The sequence below is a fragment of the Diaporthe amygdali genome, assembly GCF_026229845.1.
Source record: "Diaporthe amygdali strain CAA958 chromosome Unknown NODE_45_length_313557_cov_64_577745, whole genome shotgun sequence".
In the NCBI taxonomy this organism is placed as follows: Eukaryota; Fungi; Ascomycota; class Sordariomycetes; order Diaporthales; family Diaporthaceae; genus Diaporthe; species Diaporthe amygdali.
In genome coordinates, this window is record NW_026517065.1 from 227,863 (window position 1) to 248,742 (window position 20,880).

Here is a 20,880-nt window from a genome sequence, read left to right on the forward strand (position 1 = left end):
CGGACCTGACTCAAATCACTCCAACGGACCAATGTCTTTCATCCGACTCCGTTCCGCCATGAAGAGCAACTCAGGAGGACTGTCCGTTTTGACCTGGAAACAATTGAATTTCATCATCGCCCTTCATTATCCTCATCTCACTGTGATGCATTCAGGTTCTCGTCAAATTGCTGTTTGAGAGCCAAAAAGTGTTTTGATACCCGAACCGCTCCTCCGTTTACCGAGGCTCCGGCTCACATGCGGGCTTCACTTACACGATAAGATGGATCACGATCAGCAGATCAAGGCCAACAAGGGCCCCAAGGCCTGCGCTACCTGTGCCAAAGTAGGTCAAGCGCCCGAGTACATGATTGCAACGTGGTCTCGATGCTGACCCGATACCTCGGCTCCGTAGGCAAAGTCTCGTTGCATTCCTGGTCCGACAGATGATGTGTGTGAGAGGTGAGTTACCCAACCAACCGGGGATACATGCCTACATATAGACGGCTCCGTTGGTGGGTCGGGAAGTCAACCTCGGGATGTCTGCGACCTGCTCCGCTGGCAACTAGTTCCTGTCTCCGCCGGAAGCAGCTTACTGTGGCGAGCCGGTGCTGATCCGTGGGATCCTTTTTGAAAATACTGGTGGAAGGCTCTCGGTCGTCTATTCCCAAAGGCACTCCACCGGAATCCGCACGTCAGCACCACCGCCCAATGCCTTTGGGTACATGAGGGTCATGATGATCTAGCCCATGTGTTGAGATGGTCCAGATCCACCCGAGCCAGTCAACCACGGTGGAACAGATGTCTTATTCGCAGACTGAGATGCCCAGGCTCGACTGACGAGGAACTTCAACACAGATGCCACCGTCTAAACAAGCCCTGCTCAGCACAAACCCCAGCTCCTCCTCGCAAGAGGAAAGCCCCCAAGCCGACCCGTGTCGCGGAGCTGGAGAAGAGGCTCGAGGACCTCAGCGCCCGCGTCGAGTTACGGCAGGGCCTGCCCCCAACGCCATCCGATGGGGGCTCTCCGGCTGGGCCGGCTGAGAGTAACGGTCCGCCTGCGAAGAAGCGGAAGACCTGGATGTCCGACGCTCCGCCTCCTGCATTTGGCTACATCTTCGCCGGCGAAGACAGTCAGAGCCAGCCCGAGGCCCAGGAGGACAGTCCCAACCAACATCGCTCGCCTCAAAGCCCAGTCCTCCCTCGTAAGACTCTTGGTGTTGCGACGCCAGTTCTCTGGGATGATCGGGATAAGACTTCTCGTTCCTCGTCCTCCTATCGCACGCAGCAGCACTGGAGTGGCGGATTTTCACATGTACTAGATGCTGCTGTGTCACCCAGTACTCAGAGCATTGCTAAAGCAGGGCCGGAATGGCCCAAAGGGGAGGAGGCCGAGCGGCTCTTGGCCGAGTATCGCGAGTACATGGAGCCCGTCTTCCCGTTCATCGTCATCCCGAGGCATATGAACTCGGAGCAGCTTCGCAAAGAGAGGCCGTACCTGTGGAAGGCTGCGATCATGCAGACTCTATGTCTGGATGCGAGCCGCCAGCTTCCATTGGGAAACGAGCTGCTCAACGATATTGTGACGTCGTCGTTCCTCCAGCCGAAGAAGAGCTTTGATCTCTTGCAGGGCTTGGAGATCCTGGTCGCCTGGTGAGCCTCGCTCGAGCTGATGTGAGAATGTGTTCAATGCTGACCACACGGTCCTCAGGTTCCATGTGAAGCTGCAGAGCTTCCAAATAACCAATCTCCTCTACCTCATGCGATCAATGTGCGTCTCTCTCGGCTTCTCGGAGTCGCAGGAGGCGATGAAAAACCAGGAGCACGATTCGACCAGCCTAGAACAGAAGCGGGCTTTCACAGGCGTGTATTACCTAGTGACAATGTTCGTACCTTGGCACGAAATGGTTCTCGAAGATCAGCTAAGCTAAAACATGTTAGGATATTCACCACGAACAAGAAGCCTGACGCCTTCATGAATACCAGCTACTTGGAGTCGTGCTGCCGGGTGATCGAAGAGAAGATGGAGTACCCGACAGATGAGCTGATTGCCTACCTCATCCGGACCCAGCAGCTCTCGCAGTCCATTTCTATGACGCTGGCCTTCCGCAACACCAGCCTGCCTCTGTCGATGATTATCAAAAGCTTCCGAGAGCAGATCGGACAGCTACGAGCCTCAATTCCTGACACAGTCAAGAAACACAGTGAGCACCGGTGACCCGCACCCACCTTTATCTCGCTGAGAATTGGGAACTAACGGTCTTACCTTGATAACAGCTGCCATCAAAACCCAGCTCCACATAGCAGAAATCCTGCTCTACGAGGTCGGCATCCACGAGGAGCTGTCGGCGGCGCTGACGATGACGGAGCGCCTTGAGCTGCTGTGGGAGTGCCTCAAGGCGACGCGGTCGATGCTCGAGGCGCGGTTCGAGGTGCCGATGGTGGACCGGCCGCGGCAGACGTGCCTGGCGTCGTTCGACTACACGTACGCGATGCTGACGTCGCTCAAGCTGTCGACGCTCGCGCTGCCGGGGTGGGACCTCGGGCTTGTCCGTCGCGAGCTCGACGCCGCCAAGTTCTTGGACATGCAGATCCACGAGGTCAAGTGGCTCCTCGAGAAGCGCAGCCGCGGCGCGTGGCGGGCCGACGGCAAGGGCGCCCGTGCCTCCCTGCGTGCCACGCTGGACCCGCTCGAGACGCTCTACAAGCGGCTGATGGAGCTCCGCGTGCCGCTCAGGGCGGAGCTGGCCGCCGCGGTGGAGCGCGAGGTCGACATTTCTGAGGCCGAGGGCGTGCTGGCGGCGCCCGCTACTGCTGCGGTACCCGGGGTGTCGCCCTCGGGGGTCTCTCTCGGGGAGGAGCAGCTCGCTGCTGATCCGACCATGCTCGACTTCACGCAGGACCCCGAGGGCCCGTTCTGGCAGGACATGTACCGCGTGAACGAGTGGGAGACCAATTTCTCGTCGCTATTTGGGTGGGGCTTGGATGACCAGGGCGGGCCGGCGTATGCAGTCTCGAGGCTGGACAACCCGGGCAATCTGGTGTCGCAGGTCCCGACGGCCCTGAGATGAGAGCGAGCACGTGGTTGCCAGTGTTCGAATATTTGAGATAGCGTTCCCGGTTTGTCTGGTGCTTTAAATCATCGGAAGCAAGATTGAAACGATACTCGAGATTTTCTCGCATATGTCATGTCTCGCCGCAGCGCGGTATGAGTGGGTATCTCAGCTATGACAAAGCAGTCCATTACTGTGTGGCGCTCTTGCCGGTGTCTCAAGTAAGTAGGCGCATGAGAATCTTTGTGGAAGCAAGACAGTCTGGGTCGGTGCTAACGTCAATTGTAGCTGACCTCATGCCCCCAGGACTGTAGCTGTGACCTTAGTTACCTTCTGGCTGCAGTAACCAGGAAATATACAGCAGGAAGCCGAGGAGGGGGACGAGTGATGCACAGGCTCGCTTACCGCCGCTCCAAGCAGGAATGTGCCCAGAGGAGCTTTGTGTTGTATTCCATGTGAAGTCTCGTCGGAATATAAGGTCTAGTCAGTCATCCTCAGTGTATTTGACTGTCCTGAAAGCGACTGCATCGAGTCCAATCGAGTCCGTCCATATGATAACGGCGAGAAGGAGATTGGCAGAGGCTCTCAGTGTCCAATTTGGTGGCAGGAAACATTGACTTTTAGTCGATTTCACGATAACAGTTCTGAGACAAAATGCAATGGTGAATTGCTGCTGTTGGTGATGAACAAGAGAAGCTATTAGAAGGCTGTCTCGATATTTAGAACTTATAGATGGTCTGAATTGATGTCTTTGAGGAGACGGCACTGTAGATGGGTTGAAGTATGTCCTCTTGGCTGCAGCTGCTCACCAGGCCAACATGAACAGCGTGAACAGCGTATTCGTATCCGCTTGACTCGAATAGACTCGATCGGATAGACTCGATCTGATAGACTCGATCGGATAGCGGCGCCGTGCCCCGGCCTCGAGCCCGGTGCCGATCACGCGTGGGCCAAGAATCGTGACCCCGGGCCCGTGTCGTGGTACCGATTGCAGAGACCGGGGGCCACGGTGGCGGTGGCGTGGGTGGATCTCGAGCTGCAGACCGCCAAACTTTAATTGAACCGCGTCTTGAAATGGCCTGGTTGCTGGACTGGACCGTGTTGAGAAATGTCCCATTGCGACAATGGCTACATGACAATCAGTAGGCTGCTTGCTTCCTTAATCTACTGTACATTAAGTACTGCTCGACATCCGACCAAGGAGGGGATTACATAATCCAATCCCAGCGCAGAGCAGCAGCGGCAACAAAGTCTAGCTCGCATGCCTGCCGCGCCGACGACTCGATAAGCTCGCTACAACACCACAGTCAACATCGACATCGACATCGACGTCACTGAGAACTGCTCCCGACCTGGGCCTCCTTCTTCCTCCTGTCCCGTCGCCATTCATAGTCGCAGCTGCAGCTAGACTCACACGCATTCGAGATGCCTAGATGACAGACAGTCTCCCACACGCCTAAAGATGCTGCGAGCCTGCACGGAACCGCCATGGCAAATGATGCGCAGCTCAGCGCGCTCGACAGCTCCAGCTCCAGCTCCAGCCTGTCGGGCGCTGGGCTCGACCCCTTGACAGCCACCACCACGGCGACCACGCCCTTTGCGGCCCAGGCCCAGTCTGATCCTCCCAAGCGGCCATGGTCCAAGCACTCTCGCACCAGCTCCAACATCTCCAAGCGACGCAGTCCGCGCTCCAACGCCGCACCCACCGATTTCCTCTCGGACAGGGCAACCGCCCAGCTGATCCGCCGCGTCCTCTGCCCCCAGCAAGCCGGCGACCGGGGCAGAGCAACTCCTGCTCCTATCCACGACCTCCTCCCCCCTCTGACGAGCCGGAATGATGTCGATTTGCAGCTCTACGCCATCATCGCAATCATATTACGGGACTTTGTGCAGGCCTGGTACAACAAGATCACCCCGGACGGGACCTTTGTCGAAGAGGTCGTCCACATCATAGCACATTGCACGCGAGCCTTGGAACAGAGGCTGAGGAAGGTCGATGTCGAGAGCTTGCTGCTGGATGAGCTCCCGGACTTGTTGGACAAACATATTCAGGGTCAGTCTTCTCTCGCGCCGCGCCGTCCTGCATGGATGTGGGCACGGGAAGGCAGCAGCTGATAGCGTCCTCGCGTCTATTATAGCATACCGAGCATCTCGAAATCCTATTGTACAACCCCCAGTCCAGGTCGACTCGCGGGCCATCTACCATGCCCTATGGCCCTTGCCCCAATTGTCACCAATACCCGACATCGACAAGCCCAACACCATCTTTGAGCAGGCAGAGAATGAGGTGGCTTACCGCCAGCTGCTGGTCCAGGGCGTTCTAGCTGTGCTCCTTCCTACCGAAGACCTGGAGAACGAGTGCCTGACGTCGCTGGTTGGGGAGATTCTGTCAGAAATGATCATTGGCGGCGTTGTTGCCAAAAAGGTCTCAGAGCCATGGATGATCTGGACCGGCCTGACAATCCTGTCAGATGTCCTGAAGCGGAAGCAGAGCGACGCGCGTGCGTCTCGCATTGCGAGGGGTGACTCCGCTGGACACGGCGCAAGAGGCCTGTCCATCCCATGGCTGTTTTGGTCCCTGGTGCACTACCTCTTTGCCTTCACCACCTTCGTCCGAGTCTTCGTCATGACGCTAGCTACCAGTCGGACGCTCCCATCCAGAGGCCGGGTGTTGCCACTGAGCAAGGAGGAGTTGACTCGTCATAATTATGCTTCAGAGGGAACGAAAACGAGCGCTTATTCGTCGGCTGAATCATCTTCAGAAGCTCCCAAAACACCGATATTGGCGTTCGGCATATGGTCCACGGTTTCAAACTGGCTGGAGATGGACAAGCGCATGCCATGGCTGTGCGGCAATTTATCCATGGCCCAGTGGCTGGCCATCGCCGGGCCTGGACGTGTGGCTGGTTTCGACGGAGTTGTTGACAGGTAGGAAAATCATTTTCATGTTTTGTCAGACGAGCAGAGCACACACCCACCCCCATTCACACTCCTGTCGTTACACCGCATGCGGGACTGGTCACTTGACTCTGCATTCTCCCAGTCAGCTCGGAAAGCGCGCCTTTGTCGCAAGTGCATGTGGTGGGCAGTGCCCACCCCTCTGTGGGCTCCAAGTGGGCTGGCTTATGGGGGTCAGCATTTAGATGCGGATATGTCAGGGAGCATTTATGCGGCGCTGGCTGGCTGGGAGGGAGGTGTGTGAACCGAGTACCCGTTCGTCGGCCGCTGGACGCGAAAGGAATGCACGACTAGGACTCCGGAGTCAGGAGAGCATGCCGTGGAACACGCCCCGAAGATGCTCTGCGGCCAAATCGGCAGCCACTAAAGCCCCGTCCAAAGCCACCGCAAAATGCGATGTGCCTGGGTTCATGCAGCTGCTCTCCAGATGGCTGGCCCGGCTGGCCAATTGCGGCATGTGCCCGCCATGCATGCATCCGATTGAACGAGAGGGCCTCGGCGGGCTTGCACGGCGGTCCATCAGCGAGCTGCGGTTACGCGCCCGTCATCCAAGTCCAGGGCCCCATTTGCAAGGATCGACCGGCTCATCAACCACCACTTTCGCCAAAAACTGCTTGAGCACCTTTGCCTTGGGATGGCTGCGAGCCGCTCCACTAGCCTGCCCGGGCTGCTGCGCGTTGCATTTTGCTTTCCATTTGGCTTCTTCATTTGGCTCTCCCATCCTGCCAAACTTCCGGGAGTTGGACCCGACTATTCCTAATGGGTATTATGGGCTCCATCCAGACCCACGACAGTGCCGCCAAAAAGCCGCGCACGTTGCGTTGACATCGGCCGCCAAAGGCTGCCTATGCAGAGCGGTGACAGCGCCGTCGCAGGCTTGCCCATCCAAGTTGATCCAACAGACACTCGGTCTGGACAACGGCATTATTATAGCCCAGGGACCTTGATGCCCCGAACGGCAGGCTGCTGCAGGGCGCATGGCTACCCAATGATGGAGAACTTACGTGCTGGAGCACTGGCCCTGCCCACACGATCTCAACCTCTGCCAGCGCGGTTTCCCCCCGTCTCCTGTTCCCTTCGTCAATCGTCCGGAATGCCGCATCGGCTTGCGGGAGGCAGAGAGACAGGCAGGGCGGCCATGGGGCTGGACCTAGGGGACTGGCTGACCAGGGCCCCCAGCAAGCTGTCCATCGGCTTGGCCCTATTCGACCCTGATCACCGAGCCGTGTCCTGCACACCATCTCGGACCCGTCCCCGCACGGGAATAGAGAGGGACGACTCGATGCTGCTCGCCTGCTGCTCCTACAAACCGGTCAATCCTCTCCGATGAGCGCTCTGCCTGCGTGCCTGCGTGCCTGCCCAGCCCCTCCCCCCAAGGAACAAAGTCTTGTGCCGCACTTTGCGCTGCGAAGGTCCACTGCTAGCGCACCATGTTGCCCGGATCGTAGCATTCTCGTCGCGTCCAGCAGCCTATGGTTATGAGATCGCACTTTCCTGCCATTTCCCCTGTCTTTTATGCTCTTCAACCCATACTATACTGCCCAGCCCATCCCAGCCCATCCCAGCCCATCCAGCGATCCCATTCTGCACGTGCTGCCCAAATCGACAGGGCCAAATCGCACGCACTTCTGATCCCGTCGTGGTACCAGTTTACTAACGATGCGCGCCGCGCACCCCCGAACAGGTTCCTCTCCGACTCGATTCGGCGACACGTCCTCGACCCGGCACTCGTACCCACGGCGCTTCGCAACCTCCGCGGGGCATTGTTCCCCAACAACGCCATGGGCACACCAACGCTCTTCCCGCCCGAGTCGGACGACGAACTACTCGCGCTGCGACGCAGGTGTGCTAGCGCGCTGTGGGCCCTTGTCCCCAGGGCGGCCGGCAGGCTGTTCTTTGGCGGCAGCGCGGCGTCGTGGTTGGCGCGATGGCTCAAGGCCGACGCCTCGTCTCCCTCGCCGTCGCTGTTGCGGTCCGGTCCGGCCACCAACGCCAAAAGCACCAACAGCACCAGCGCCACTACCAGCGAGGCCACTGACACTGCTGCCGGTGAAGCTCGCCAACGGGCACAGGTCGAGGGCAGCGGCGGCGGCACAGGAGTGGAGCAGCAGCAGGACCCAGACGCGCGTATCATTTCCGATATCGAGACTGGCGTCCTGGACGTCTTCAGCGATCCCTACTGCAACAAGCACCTCATGTACGGCGCCTTGGAACTGGTCCTGGTCAGGCTCGTGCCGGAACTGGCCGAGAAGGGTGTCGTCGAGCTGTGGGAGGAGAGGTTGAGTTGATGGGCCCCCTCTCGGGCGTGAGTTTTTCGGGTTAGAGCAAGCACCCCCCTCCCCCCCCCAAATTCCCTTCTTCTTGCCCTGGCCTGGCCTGGCCTGGTTCGAACTGGGCAGGCGAGCAAGCGAGTGAGCGAAGCAAGCCACGGCTGCCCGCGGGCGCTCTCCCTCGCCCTATGTACTTTACGTACTGTTGTGTATGTGTGTATAGTGGAGTCTATTGTGTATGCATGTAGCCAAGCGCAAGGCGAGGAACCCGCCAATTCTTTCTCTGCGAACACCACCTGATCGATTAATTAATTGACCGATCATTGCCCTTACGTGCCTGCCCGCCCTGCTCGCCCTGCCTGCAGTGCTTGCTTCTTTTATTCTGGAGGTGATATGGAGACCCAAAGGATGGCATGTTCTGGTCCCGTCCCGTCGTCACCTTCGCCTGGCCCGTCCTGTCATGTCATGTCCCAAGCCCCGCGCGCCCGCCACAACCTGCCCTGCTGCCCTGCTGCCCTGCTGCCCTGCTGCCCTGCTGCCCTGCATTGTCCTTCCCCCGCGAGATCTGGTTGCCGCTAGCGAGACGTGCTGCAGGTCGATAATACCTTGCAGGAGACAATCAACTGATCAGAAAAAGCCAGTCGATCTATCAATCAATCCATCAATCAATTACAGTGAGCACTCTAGTTCACTTTCGTTATTTCACTCGCACTTTTTTTCTCTTCCCCCACATGGGCTTCGCTCGTTCATACGTTTTCAGTCATTCATACATCCACATCACAAGATAGAGAATACAAGCAGGCGCGGCGGGCAAAAAACATCATATCACCGTCACCAATGTAACATGTCTCTCCTTTTCTCTCTCTCCTGCGAAACACAATGCAGGGGAGAGGTACGAAAAAGCGCCCCTATCACCCAAGGACTGCACATACAGGGCGAGAGGCGCAAAATAGCCCTTCATTGTGGTGCGCATCATGCATCTTGGATCTCTTTTGGTTTGGGGTCGGTAGATTATGATTTGCTTATCGTCGAGTCCTGAATATGCAGATAGCCGCCCTCGGGGGGTGTTGATTGTTGGTTGGTTGGTGGTCTTTTTTTTTGTTTTTTCGAAGGGGTGAGGAGGAGGAGGGAAGATGGGGGGAGTGTTGGCTGCTGCTGCTGCATACAAAGCTGGGGGAGAGGGGTCCCCCCCCTCATGCGCTTGCTTGCTTTGCCTGCCGTCACCCACCACCCATCACCCCAACTACCACCACCACCACCACCCAAAAACCAAAAACACCATACCTTACTATACCCATGCTAATCCCCGTACGTGTGTGATGTGCCCTCTTGTTGCTTGGCCTTTTCTTCCCTGAGGGCATGGCATATACCCACCTAGATACAATGACTGGCACGCTGCGCACCACCCCCCTGCTACAACCCCCTTCCCTCTCGAAAAAAAACCCTTTCAAATCGAGATCCCCCACTGTTCCCATGGGGGGAAAATCGGTCGAGCCAGTGTCTTTCGTCTCGCTCCCCTGTCTCCCCAATCCTACCCCATCATGCATCCGTCCATCCCATGTTTCCCCCCTTGCGCGCCTTCCCCCCCGGCCCAAAACCCCCCCTGTTGCCTGACCTTTGGGTCTCCCAAATCCCGGCAGGGCGTGCGTCGTCCCTTGTCTCGCTGTGACCACCGACCGACGTTTCGTGCGTGCACAGCGTCGTCCCGCCCTCGCACGACCTTTCGATCAATGGGTGTCTTCCCCGGCCGGTCCCTTTCGTCGAATGCACACACATTCAAAGGGTTGTGGGACAAAGTTGGTAGGATGGAATTTCGAAGGAATAAAGTAGAAGATAAAAAAAAACCGAGTAGAAAGTACAGATTAAGAGGAGATCAAGGAAAGACAAGAAAAGAAATAAAATAAGAAAGATGGAATATGAAAAGAGAAAATAAATGCCGGTGACACCCCCCGTTTCCCTCCCCTAAACCGTGCTGGCAGGACCATGAAATATGTGAAAGGAGAAGAAGACCTAGAGATATTTGGACTGAGGAAATGGGCTGGAATTTTTCGAGGAGGGGCGTTGTTGTGAAGCCATCCGATTTTCGCGTGAGCGGGAGAGTTCTTTCCTTTGCCGTGAAAAGTCCGGGTATATGTATAATATAGAGACTCGACTTGCTCGCGTCTCGCAATATGTAGCTGGTGGTGAGTGTTGGTGGTGGTTGTTGGGTATTGATCGTAGGTAATAATATTTTTTGGGCCTTTGAGGCAAAGCTGTCTTGAAGGTGGCGATAATGATGATTTTTTTGGTTCTCCCCTCGGGGGGATTGCGTCGCGAGACGTCGTGCTCATGTGTAAAGTCCGATGGTGGTATTTGACAATGTGTGTGAGTGCGTGTGTTTTTGCACCCCCTCATGGGTCCCCGTGGAGGGAGGAAATTTCCCGCTGTAGTCAAGACGCCGTAGCAGTGTGTCCTGGGAACCAGAGAAATGTGTAAGCTGTGGGGACCGTAGATGCTTTTTCGTGGATGTTCCCGCTCCGCCAAATAAGCATCCCCTGCTCTTTCGGGGTGCGGTCTCGCCCCCTCCCTATGTTTTGCACGGTGATTCCCGGGAAGGATGCGAGGCGAGCAGGGCTTGAAAGCGGAGAAGAAAGAGAACACGTACAATGATAATAATGGAAAGGGCACCGGCCCCCGGTTGGAAGAGGAGAGCGCCGGTTCTCCTCATACCATGGTCCCCTCGTGCTTGACCATGCCCCCGTCCTCCATGTGTTGCCCGGTGTTTCCCATTTCGGCGTCACCCTCGGGGATTCGATCCAGACCACCCATTCCCAGCCCCATGGGAATCCCTCCCATCTGCATGCTGCCCATGCCCTGCTGGCCTCTCGCAGCAGCCTGTTGCGCCTGCTGGTGCAACCGCAGCTTCTCCGTCAGCCGAATCACGGCGTTGTAGTCGCTCTGGTCCACAAAAGCGTTTGGCCCACTGTTCGCGATGAAAGACAGTAGAGTGTCCGCAGCTCGCCTTGCGTCCTCTTGTGTGGGCGAAACCGGAGATGAGGCAACCGAGGACATTGCCGCGCTTCCAATGATAGGCGTGGTTCCGCCGGCGCCTTGTTGCTGTCGCCCTTGCAGGCTGCTGGCGCTGCTGCTGTGCCGTAGTGCGTGGTGGCCTTGGTGGTGAGGCGAGGCCATCGTATTGTCGATTCCAAACGGCCCGGCTGAGGCGAACTCGTGGGCTGGGGACTCGATTGCGGAGGAGGGCGCGGTCGACGGGACTCCTTGTTGGCCTTGGGGGAACTTGGGTGTTATCGGGTCGTTGTGCTCGTTGCTCGATGTCTCGTTCATGTACTCCAAGTCAAGTGTTGGAAATGTCTGGCTCCGTGGCCTCTGGAAGTTGGGCCCCCCAGGGGGTATGTGTCTTGCCTGGGAGTGATCCGTCGACAGAAACCCTCCCATGTTGGGATCCGGAGAAAACGTGAATTGTCCCGTACCCGTAGGGCTCATAGTACTTTCAGAAAACGACGAGCCAGCAGTGTCTGATGCAAATCCGCCGCTGCTCAAGGATGTCGTGCTCTGGTTCGTCGAGGGGTACTTGAACGTCGGCCCAGTTGTGCTCGAAGACGGCCCAGAAAAGTCCATCATCATTCCGCCGCTGCCACTCTCCTTTTCGTCTTCCACCGCTCCGCGAGGCCCGGCTGAAAAGGGCGACACAGAGTGGTTTGCTACGGGAGAAGCCGAGGAAATCGAGCTGCTGGGCTGCGAATTCGCCAATGTCGGAGACGTGGTTGACAGCTTTCCCACGGCACTGGGGATATTCGTCTCGGACGCTCTCCTGACAAGTCGTCCTCCCATGCCGTGCTTCTGCTTGAACTTCTCGAGCCACGAGGGATTGTTGATCTTCGTCTCCGCCTCCCTAAATGGACGAGCGTACATCCGGGCTTGCTCCTGTATCTCGGCATCTGACACACGGCGACCTTTGTGCTGCTCATTGCGAAGCCAATTGGCCAGCGTCTTGTCGATGTCAGGAATCTTGCCCTTGCTTTTCTTGATTGGCGAACTACTGCGGTCCTCTGGATTGAGCCACTTGTCCTTGCGACTTAGGACTTTGGACACCGTGCTAGAGGAAGCATGTTAGCAAGAGCTTTTGTTGTGGCGATCGGGCGTCGCAAAGTCGACAGCGGACGCAGCACAGCGGCTTCTGATTCTCACCTTCGCTCCACGCCGAATAACGCGCCGATTTCCGTCTGCTTCATCGAAGGGTTGTCAATATGATACTGGCACATGCGGCGGCGGTCATCGTCCGTCAGCGTCTTCCTGGGCTGCGACGCAATCGGCGGCGCTACCGGCCTCGTGGTCTTCAACGACTGGATCGGCGCCGAGGCAGGCGGTATTGCTACGGGAGGAGACGTGTTGTACCCGTTCGGGTTCGTGAGCATACTCGGCCACGTCGGATGTGACGGCACCATCAGCATTGGCAGCGTTGGATGGTGTGCCGGTTGTGAATGCTGCTGAGGTAAGGGCTGCTGCGGAGGTGTTGCCGATGGCGGCATCCGGCCTAAATGCTCGGAGGGCAATCCGTGTGAGATGGGAGCCATGTAGCCAAATCCGCCGCCGTACTCCGACATTGTCGTCTGGATGTAAGGGCTCATGTCGTTCCATTGGTCGTGGCCATAGGTTTGCTCATGGTGAGCGAGGTGGGCTTCCTGGTCCATGCTTGACGATCCTCCTATCCCTCCTTGGTTGTGCATTCTGTGTACTCCAGCTGATCTTTTGTTGTTTAGAGGAGGCCCCTGTGTCAGAAAATGTTGTGCCTTGGGGACGAAGTAAAGCCTGACGCAAATCTAGATTTTGCTAAAGATTCCCAAGACGACAAGAAACACGGGTGCGTGACCCGGAGTATGCGATGTAAGTGTGGGGGAGGATATCTCTGTACCCGACAGGACTGATGTGATTGATCTTCATGTACGGAAGGCGGCATGCATCTGATGACGACAATTGGTTCCTGGATAGCTTCGTGTAATGGACTCGAGTCTCTCTTTGGTTAGAAGCACTGTCTCGTCGACAGCTGTGGCGGCCGTCGACGTTGATGGTGCGGTACTCTCTGGTGCGTGTCCCAAAGGAGAGGGCGCAGATGCAATGCACGCCGAGACTATTCCACCTAAGGGCAAAACGAGGCACAGAAAGTTCGAGCCCAAAGCTTCCCAAAGTCCCTCTGATGTTTCGAAACAGAGCTTGAGCACCTTCATAAACATCGGTCTTCAGCTTTCTATCTCGCCGATGTCAGCAGTAGGGCCGTCCTGGTGGTCTCGTTGCTAAGCCAATGCGCGTGGTTAGTTTCTTTTTCCCTCAGCCGCCTCTTATAATCCGACCGATGCCGCCCAAAATCGCGGTCACAAATCTTGGTCCTCCTGGGTTTCTTTCGGATGCGAGGGGCTCACAGGTGGGCAGGTGGCTTACGTTGTTCAGGCGGTTTGGTCCGCCAGACATGACCAAACGATGAGACGCCCAACGGAGATGCTGGTCCAGACAAACGAATGGCAGATGAGGGCAAGTGACAGGCAGATGGCTCGCAACGATAGGAATGAGCCTACTGCAGTTACAGACGTCGCATGCAGTTTGCAAACGCTGATGTACAGTAGCTGACCTGTAGAGAGGTGCAGGACGACCAAGTGATGGGCCGCACCACGGCTACATGTATGTTTGCAGGACGGTCTGTACCGGCAAGGGTCATGCTGGACCCCCGTCTGGGAGGGTTGCAGAGAATGGGGGGCAGACTCGGAGGGCTCAGGACCAGGGCCGCGAAATGGAGGCGGCGAGACGGATCAATAGAGACTGTCTGGGGGTTGGTCTGGTGTGGGGAGGTAATGATGCGAAGGCCTAGCAGCTAGCCCAAGGTATAAGAGTGTTGCATCAGGAAGCTATAGCTGCCAGGGGGTCAAAAGGCACATGCGGGATGGTACCGCAGCGGCGTTGGTTGCGCATCGAGGTACCGGGGGGTTCATGTACATGTAATATATGGTCAAGGGTCGAGCCACAGTCCGCAAGGTACAGTCCTAGCCAGCTCTCCTCCCCTATAGCCAGGACGACGAATATTTTGTCCACAATTACGTCCTCGGATCGGAACAGATGCCCCATCAGCTCCGCGTGAAGATCAGAGCGATGGAGCATGAGGAAAATGAACATTGTTGTAAGTTGCGACAGGAGTGGTCGGTCAGTCCCAGGTCCTGCGGCGAAGGAGTCCAACCAACGGCAGCGTGTTGATTGCATTCCCCAATATTCGACCAATGGTACTACCACCGTGTGAAAAGACGTCCGAGGTGTGCGAATCACTCAAGTCAGCGGTATGTACTATGGTCCCAAGAGCCGACCCGTCATAGGTGGAGCGGACAGGGGATTGTTCAAGGAGATCCACTTGCGATGGCATCCAGTACCCGCTTTCCTTAATGAAACCCCCTTCAGATGAGTCTTCGTCACCGGGTCTCACCAGCCTCATAATGGGGATGCTCGTGCTGTTTTGAGTTCTAGAGGCTGCAATCGCAATCCACCAGGCATGGCCATGCTGAAACTATCCGGCGGTCCGGCGAAATGAATAGACAAGATTTGATCATGGTCAAAGTTGTGAGTGCTTGACTGTTCGGGCAACGAGCCCGACCAATCCGGCCGTTCTGGTGGGTTCGAAGCGGTACCTGTTGCTTGTTCGCTCTCGAGCCTCACGTAAATACAGGAACGATCTGCTGCGCGGAAAGGCCCGGTCGGAAGTTGTTGAAGATGTCGCTGATCATGCGTGGTTTCGGTGCACGCCTGGACAGATTTTGAGCCCATGTTGGCCAAGCTGTATGCGACGAACCAGGCGTTGCTACTGGGACCGTGAACAAACCACATTGTGCGCAAGACTCGACGCGGCCCGGTGGGCTACATTGCTGTGCAGGGCCGCAGGGCCACAGAGCTGCGGCCGGCATGGCCAAGGTCGCCCACTGGCACCTGCTCAGGAGCTCCGTCCAGGGGAGCAGATCTACAGTATTCCCCGAATGGATGACCCCAGGTGACCCGCAGTAAGATTTAGTGGCAAGCCACCGGTCAAAACTCCTTGTGCGTTCATTATACAGGGGCGACAGCTCGCCTGGAAGAGCAGTCAGTAATGTAGGGCTTCCCAAACAAGGCTTCTGAGCTGCCTGAGCTGCCTTGCATCCCTCAGGCCGCTGTCAAGAAGGCCATGTTCCTGCAGAGGTGTGGCGTTGACATTGCATGACGACAAGGATCGACAAATTCTCGTGTCCACGATTCCACGCGACGCCACAGGCCGTCGAAATGCTGGAAGCAATGTGGCATTGTCTGGGAGCATCCCGGATTGAGCTTCGGGATCGTCGCTGTCCTGGCTGGTGTCATGCGGAATTTACCAAACAGGAGATTGATGAGACAGGAGACGACGTGCCATTGCGCTGCGGGAGTGGGGTGGAGATCTATCTGATGAAGGCTTTTCTGGGCAAGGGACTTGAAGCGGTCGCTATGGTAGCAGTTATTTCCGCAAGTAGAGGCACGGCTTGGCTTGCCAGAGGGGTTAGGTCTATTGCGCATTGAGAAAGTCTGATTTCATGCGTCGATCGGCGTCGATAGAATCGTCCCGGTGCCTCAGATGGAACGGGATCCGCAACTCTGGGACGCCGCGTCGAGTTCGTGGTCCAACCGAGTGCCGCCAGCCTCAGGAACGGAGGGCAGGACATGCTGTGTGAGCCCCCAAGAACCCCAGCTCAGTGTAGGAGCCTCTGCCTGTCAGGGCGGTACTGTACTTTGACAAAAGTCAGGCCACTCAAAGGTCCAGAAGAGCCTAGCGATTCGAGACGGGCCCGGCTTGTATTCCAGTTCGCCAGCTGGTATCTCGACCCCTGCCTGACGGGAGCCCTTCCAGGTAGATGCTAGTGGAGGGAGGGAACTGTTAGGGTCTAGTGCGGGAAAGCTCCCCGCGAATCGTACCCAGAACTGTTGTGTATTTGCTTCTCAGACGAGCCATCCGACAGGCGCAGGTGGCCTAGAGAAGACGGCGAGGGCTGTGTGTTAATCTGGCTCTGGCCGCAAGCAGCAAGACGAACTTGGCGATGGACTCGAGACGAAACGAAGATACGCCCAACGCGTGCTCCTTCGATATGAAGTCATCTAAGTTCGACCAGAATGGATCACTAGGTTGCACTCATGCGTCGATTCAGCGTGGGATTTTTGGGACGGGTCATGATCTGAGGAGCCAATCGCTCAACAGATGAGCTTGCTGTCAAGAACCTTGTAGCAAGGCTATCCAGGCCTGCCTTGCCTAGGGCAGACCCCGAGGGACCGGCCGACACAGGATCGCCGAGGAGCAGCTGCTGACACCGGCCGAGTTGGTCCTGTGGACGTAGCTCCACGATTGGGCAGTCAAATCCCGGAGTCCAAGCTTTGGGGAAGTTCGAGTGTCCCAGGCCCTGAAGAGAGAGAACCATACTCGAACTCGGCCCCGCTGAAGTAAAACCCTTCTAGATCAGTCACTTATTACAATGGATGCCAGGATCGCAGGTGGATTGCGATGAAAGCCGCGGCCGCTAGGCCCGGTACGAGCGCATGGTCGCCTAATCCACCAACCTTGCGGCCCTTGTACCCACAGCAGGTGGTGTTTGTACCCACTGCTTCGTTTTCTCCACACGGTGACGACGGGCTATCCACGCCCCAACAGACGGGGGCCGCGCTGTCAGGCTGTCAGGCACAAGAAAAGGGGATGAGGGCACGGACGTCGACGGCCTTGTTTCGCCCCAAACAAAGACGTTTTTCGGTCTTGCGCTTGAGGTCTATCCCGCAAGACGCTAAGGAAAATGAACTCTGTGGATTCTATGGGGTCCCAGGCACAACAAATATGCGAACACGCGCGTGCAATATACCGCGCGTCGACATTCACCTCGCCTCTTCTTTGCTACAGTTGGAAGGGTCCGAGCATAACTCGCTTGAGCCGGGTGGAAGGTTCGGAATTTGCATCGCCGCCGCGTTTATGACATCGCGGCTACGGTGGCAAAAAGAAAATGAATAAAAATCTGAGGCTGACGGGTGTCGAAGCTGGGCGACGAGCGGAGGAATAAGACCAGAGGCGGACAGGGGAGAGCAGCTCAAGCCCAGCACTGCGGCCCCCTCTCCCCCGCCTCTGAAGTGAGTTGCCAACCACTCATGCGAGGTACTCAGGCCGTGGAGGTCGAATGCGGCGGCAAGAGGACCCCCGTGAAAGGTCAAATCCACGGTGGTGTACGCAGTGAGCAGGCCCATACAAGCGAAGACCGCCAGGGGTATCATTGGTTGAAACATTCCGAAGGGTGTGTGGAGACAACTTCTGGCCTTCCTCCAAGCTTTACCCGACCATCATGATCGAGCTGCTGCTCATCCTCGGCAGAATTTCGTCTGTTCTGATTTCCAGTGTGATCTGGATTTGCACAGGACCTCATGCTCCTCTGAGCGATTCCGGTATTGCATGCCCATGAGAGATGGGTTGACTTTCTGCCCCTGAATCTAATCAGGCCACGGAAGCCAGTCCACCAGTGTCGGCCTGCAGGCATACCTGTGGTTCAGGAGGCTGAACTCGCCAACTCGCCAAGGGGAACGTTCGAAATGCGAACGATACCGCGGCGGCCTGGGCAACAGCGTCCTCGCACCCTGGGCGTCGTCCTTGAGGGCCGCGTGGCGCAGCGAATCGCAACTCGGTGCTTGCGGTGTCATCGCGCAGAACCATCTTGCCTGCGCGAGGAGGGAACAAGAAACCGGGATGGCAATCCGACCCCCCGATGGCTGTCGAGGTTGCCCTCTCTAGGTTGACCGACTTCTGAACTTCAGAAGGGCCCACGCCCGCGGGCACTGGCATGAGCATGAGCATCAGACGGCGCTGGCTTTAATCTGCGCGCATTGAGATACGAACGACCCTTGATGCTTGCTCGCTGGCTCCCACAATAGCTCGTGCCGGCCGAAAAGATCGCGTGTTGAGACCATCTGCACCGTACCGTCCGGTCTCTCAGTATCAGGCTTCGGATGCTGCCCTTGCTCCACGTTTTGGGGACGCTACACACGCAGGAATTGACGAAGTTAGACGTCCAACAATGTAACACCAGGGAGGCAACATGGCTGGGAAGCTCAAGGTAAGGAAACGCAAAGCTTTGTGAATCATGAATTCATTTTATCGATCCCACTCAAGGAACCTCCTTCACCGTGCCCTCGTCTCGCCGGTCTCGACAAGTATGCCGCAGTATCTGATTGATAAGTTTCATGTCGTGCAGGCGTTCCCACGTTTGAGGCTAAGCTGGCATGCTGTTGCTTTTCTCAGTCCGGCCACGCTGTCGGATGCTTCGATGCCCACAAAGCCTTGAGCCGCGAGGATCGGTGCAGGGACGTGAGTTTAGGGTTAGCTTTATGACGACTGTCTCCACCCGACTTGAATCTGAAATTCCCCGAAATTGGCGAGTGCAATCGCTGTCAAATATTATCCCGTCTCGGCGTAACGGTCCTCGTCAAGCGAATCCTCGTCAAGCGAGTCGTGTTTGCTCACGTAGAGGGATGACCGGCAGTAGGCGGTTGACAGCCCGGCTGGAGCCTTGGTGGCCCCATTAGTAATTTGAGCCCGAGACAACAAATCATCGCTTTTGAATCGTGACTTTGCCGGAAAGTCGAATTAGCACCTGAAGGCCTGTCTCCACTAGGGCTCCCTGGCGCCTGACGAGGCTACACTCGGGAAAAGACTCACCGATGTCTTCATCCGCAAGCTCGTGGGCCAGCCCCACTCGCTGGGGTTGATGCTTAACGGATTTTCCGTACACAATAGCCGTTTTGAACTGTTCGACGATGCTACGATGGATAGCGTTGCACTGAAGGACGTTCAATTAGAATGAATCCAACCGTCACCTGACGCCGTGAAACAAGGGCAGGGAGGGTGTGGCCATTGTTGGAACTTACGAAGTCTTCCACTGTGCATCTCGTGGAACGGAGCACGACAGGCGCAGAATAATCAGGCATCTTCCCATGGGGCTTGGTGTAGACTCGGACCAAGTTCAACTTGTCCCACCTACGTTGCAATCCCATTTCATTAGCTCACCATCCAAATGACGAATAAAGGGGCAGTGAGGAGATCGTACATGACTTCCATCAGCTCGTCAATATTCCACCCATGCTCGGAACTGATTGGCACTGCGTTGGGGATGCGGTAGAGCAGGTCCAGCTCCTCAATGCTGATGGCGTCGATCTTGTTCAGGACATAGACAACGGGAATGTAGCTTCGGCTCTTGGCCTCTAGGATGTCGATCAGGTCATCAATCGTCGCGTCGCATCGGATGGCGATGTCTGCTGAGGATATTTTGTACTCGTTCATGACGGCTTTGATTTCGTCGTGGTCAATGTGAGACAGCGGCACAGTGCTCGTGATGTTGAGGCCCCCCTTGTCCTTCTTCTTGAATGTGATGTTTGGTGGCGACTTGTTGCAACGAATGCCGAAGCCCTCGAGTTCATTCTCGATGACCCTCTTATCCGTCAGTGGCTTGTTGACGTCGAGAACGATGAAGATCAAGTGACATGTTTTCGCGACTGCTATGACCTGTCGTCCACGGCCTCGTCCGTCCTTGGCTCCTTCGATAATTCCCGGGAGATCGATGATTTGTAGCGGAGCGCCGTTGTATGTCACTTGACCCGGCACACTCGTCAAAGTCGTGAACTCGTATGCAGCTGCCTCGGAGTGCTGTCCCGTCAGTCTGCTCATGAGTGTACTCTTTCCTACGGACGGGAATCCGATGAACCCAACACTTGCGACACCTGTTCGGGCAACGTCGAAGCCGGCGCCGCCGCCACCTCCTCCACCCGACGGGGTGAGCAGCTCCCTCTTGAGCTTGGCAAGCTTCGCCTTCAGCTGTCCCAGATGGAAGGATGTTGCCTTGTTCTTCTGGGTTCGAGCCATCTGTCCATGCTATTAGTATCAGATCGTCTTGTCCATCCACGCTAGCAATGCGTTATGCGCTCAGGGTCGGGACGCAGACGCGGACGGTCGTCATTCGTCGGAAGTATCCAACTATCGAAGAGATTGGTCTGGCCGGGGGTTGAACGCACTTCGGTCTCGATCTCCTTGATCTGTGGGAAATACTGTCAGCCATGGCAGTCTTGTCGCAAGCAACCCCGTCACCACTGACCTTCTCCACCGTGGTCGACATCTTGACGACGTTCTCTTGGGCAGTGTGCCACAAAGAAGGGTAGACTGAAGAGATTTAGTATTTCAATATGACCACTTCGTTTGCCGTGTCGCGGTATCTGTCGCTGTCGTGACGTGACTGAGGAGAAGGAACGTCTCGAGTTGTGTTCAAGTTGGCGTTGCGAGGGGCACAAGTGAGCCTCAGCAAAATTCTGCCCCGCTGATGTCACCGTCACCGCCTTCCTCCGTAGTTTGCTACTCAAACACTGCCCTGAACTCAAACATTACCAATCGGCCTGAGACATAAAAACAGGCACTCAGAGAGTACTCTCTGTCTCCCACACTTTGAATCTACTACACTGGTCCATGGGTACCTAATTCCTGTCATCCATCTCTACTGCTACGCCTTGTCAAGTCACGGTATAAAACATGTTCACATGCCTAGTGCTGTCTTCTTTGTCTTTTGACAACCAAA

The 20,880-nt window shown here is 56.5% G+C and overlaps 5 protein-coding genes across 5 annotated transcripts; 3 read left to right on the top strand and 2 right to left on the bottom strand.

Annotated features, from left to right (window-relative positions):
* Nucleotides 1-262: 262 nt before the first annotated feature.
* J7T55_007818 (uncharacterized protein) lies at nt 263-3,050 on the top strand (the record flags this gene model as incomplete). Its single annotated transcript, XM_053134505.1, has 6 exons — nt 263-325; nt 395-441; nt 838-1,632; nt 1,691-1,864; nt 1,921-2,183; nt 2,257-3,050. 6 exons carry the CDS (start codon nt 263-265, stop codon nt 3,048-3,050), a joined length of 2,136 nt encoding a protein of 711 aa, XP_052987790.1.
* A 1,470-nt stretch (nt 3,051-4,520) lies between these two features.
* On the top strand, nt 4,521-5,964 carry J7T55_007819 (pxa domain-containing protein; the record flags this gene model as incomplete). Its single annotated transcript, XM_053134506.1, has 3 exons — nt 4,521-5,085; nt 5,210-5,731; nt 5,795-5,964. 3 exons carry the CDS (start codon nt 4,521-4,523, stop codon nt 5,962-5,964), a joined length of 1,257 nt encoding a protein of 418 aa, XP_052987791.1.
* Nucleotides 5,965-7,462: 1,498 nt separating this feature from the next.
* On the top strand, nt 7,463-8,278 carry J7T55_007820 (uncharacterized protein; the record flags this gene model as incomplete). The annotated part of the gene is made up of 1 exon (XM_053134507.1): nt 7,463-8,278. The coding sequence occupies one exon, from the start codon at nt 7,463-7,465 to the stop codon at nt 8,276-8,278; it is 816 nt and encodes a 271-aa protein (XP_052987792.1).
* Nucleotides 8,279-10,963: 2,685 nt separating this feature from the next.
* J7T55_007821 (uncharacterized protein) lies at nt 10,964-12,987 on the bottom strand (the record flags this gene model as incomplete). Its single annotated transcript, XM_053134508.1, has 2 exons — nt 10,964-12,356; nt 12,449-12,987. 2 exons carry the CDS (start codon nt 12,985-12,987, stop codon nt 10,964-10,966), a joined length of 1,932 nt encoding a protein of 643 aa, XP_052987793.1.
* Nucleotides 12,988-18,716: 5,729 nt separating this feature from the next.
* On the bottom strand, nt 18,717-20,427 carry J7T55_007822 (uncharacterized protein; the record flags this gene model as incomplete). The annotated part of the gene is made up of 6 exons (XM_053134509.1): nt 18,717-18,820; nt 18,978-19,098; nt 19,187-19,295; nt 19,366-20,177; nt 20,327-20,347; nt 20,407-20,427. 6 exons carry the CDS (start codon nt 20,425-20,427, stop codon nt 18,717-18,719), a joined length of 1,188 nt encoding a protein of 395 aa, XP_052987794.1.
* Nucleotides 20,428-20,880: the final 453 nt, after the last annotated feature.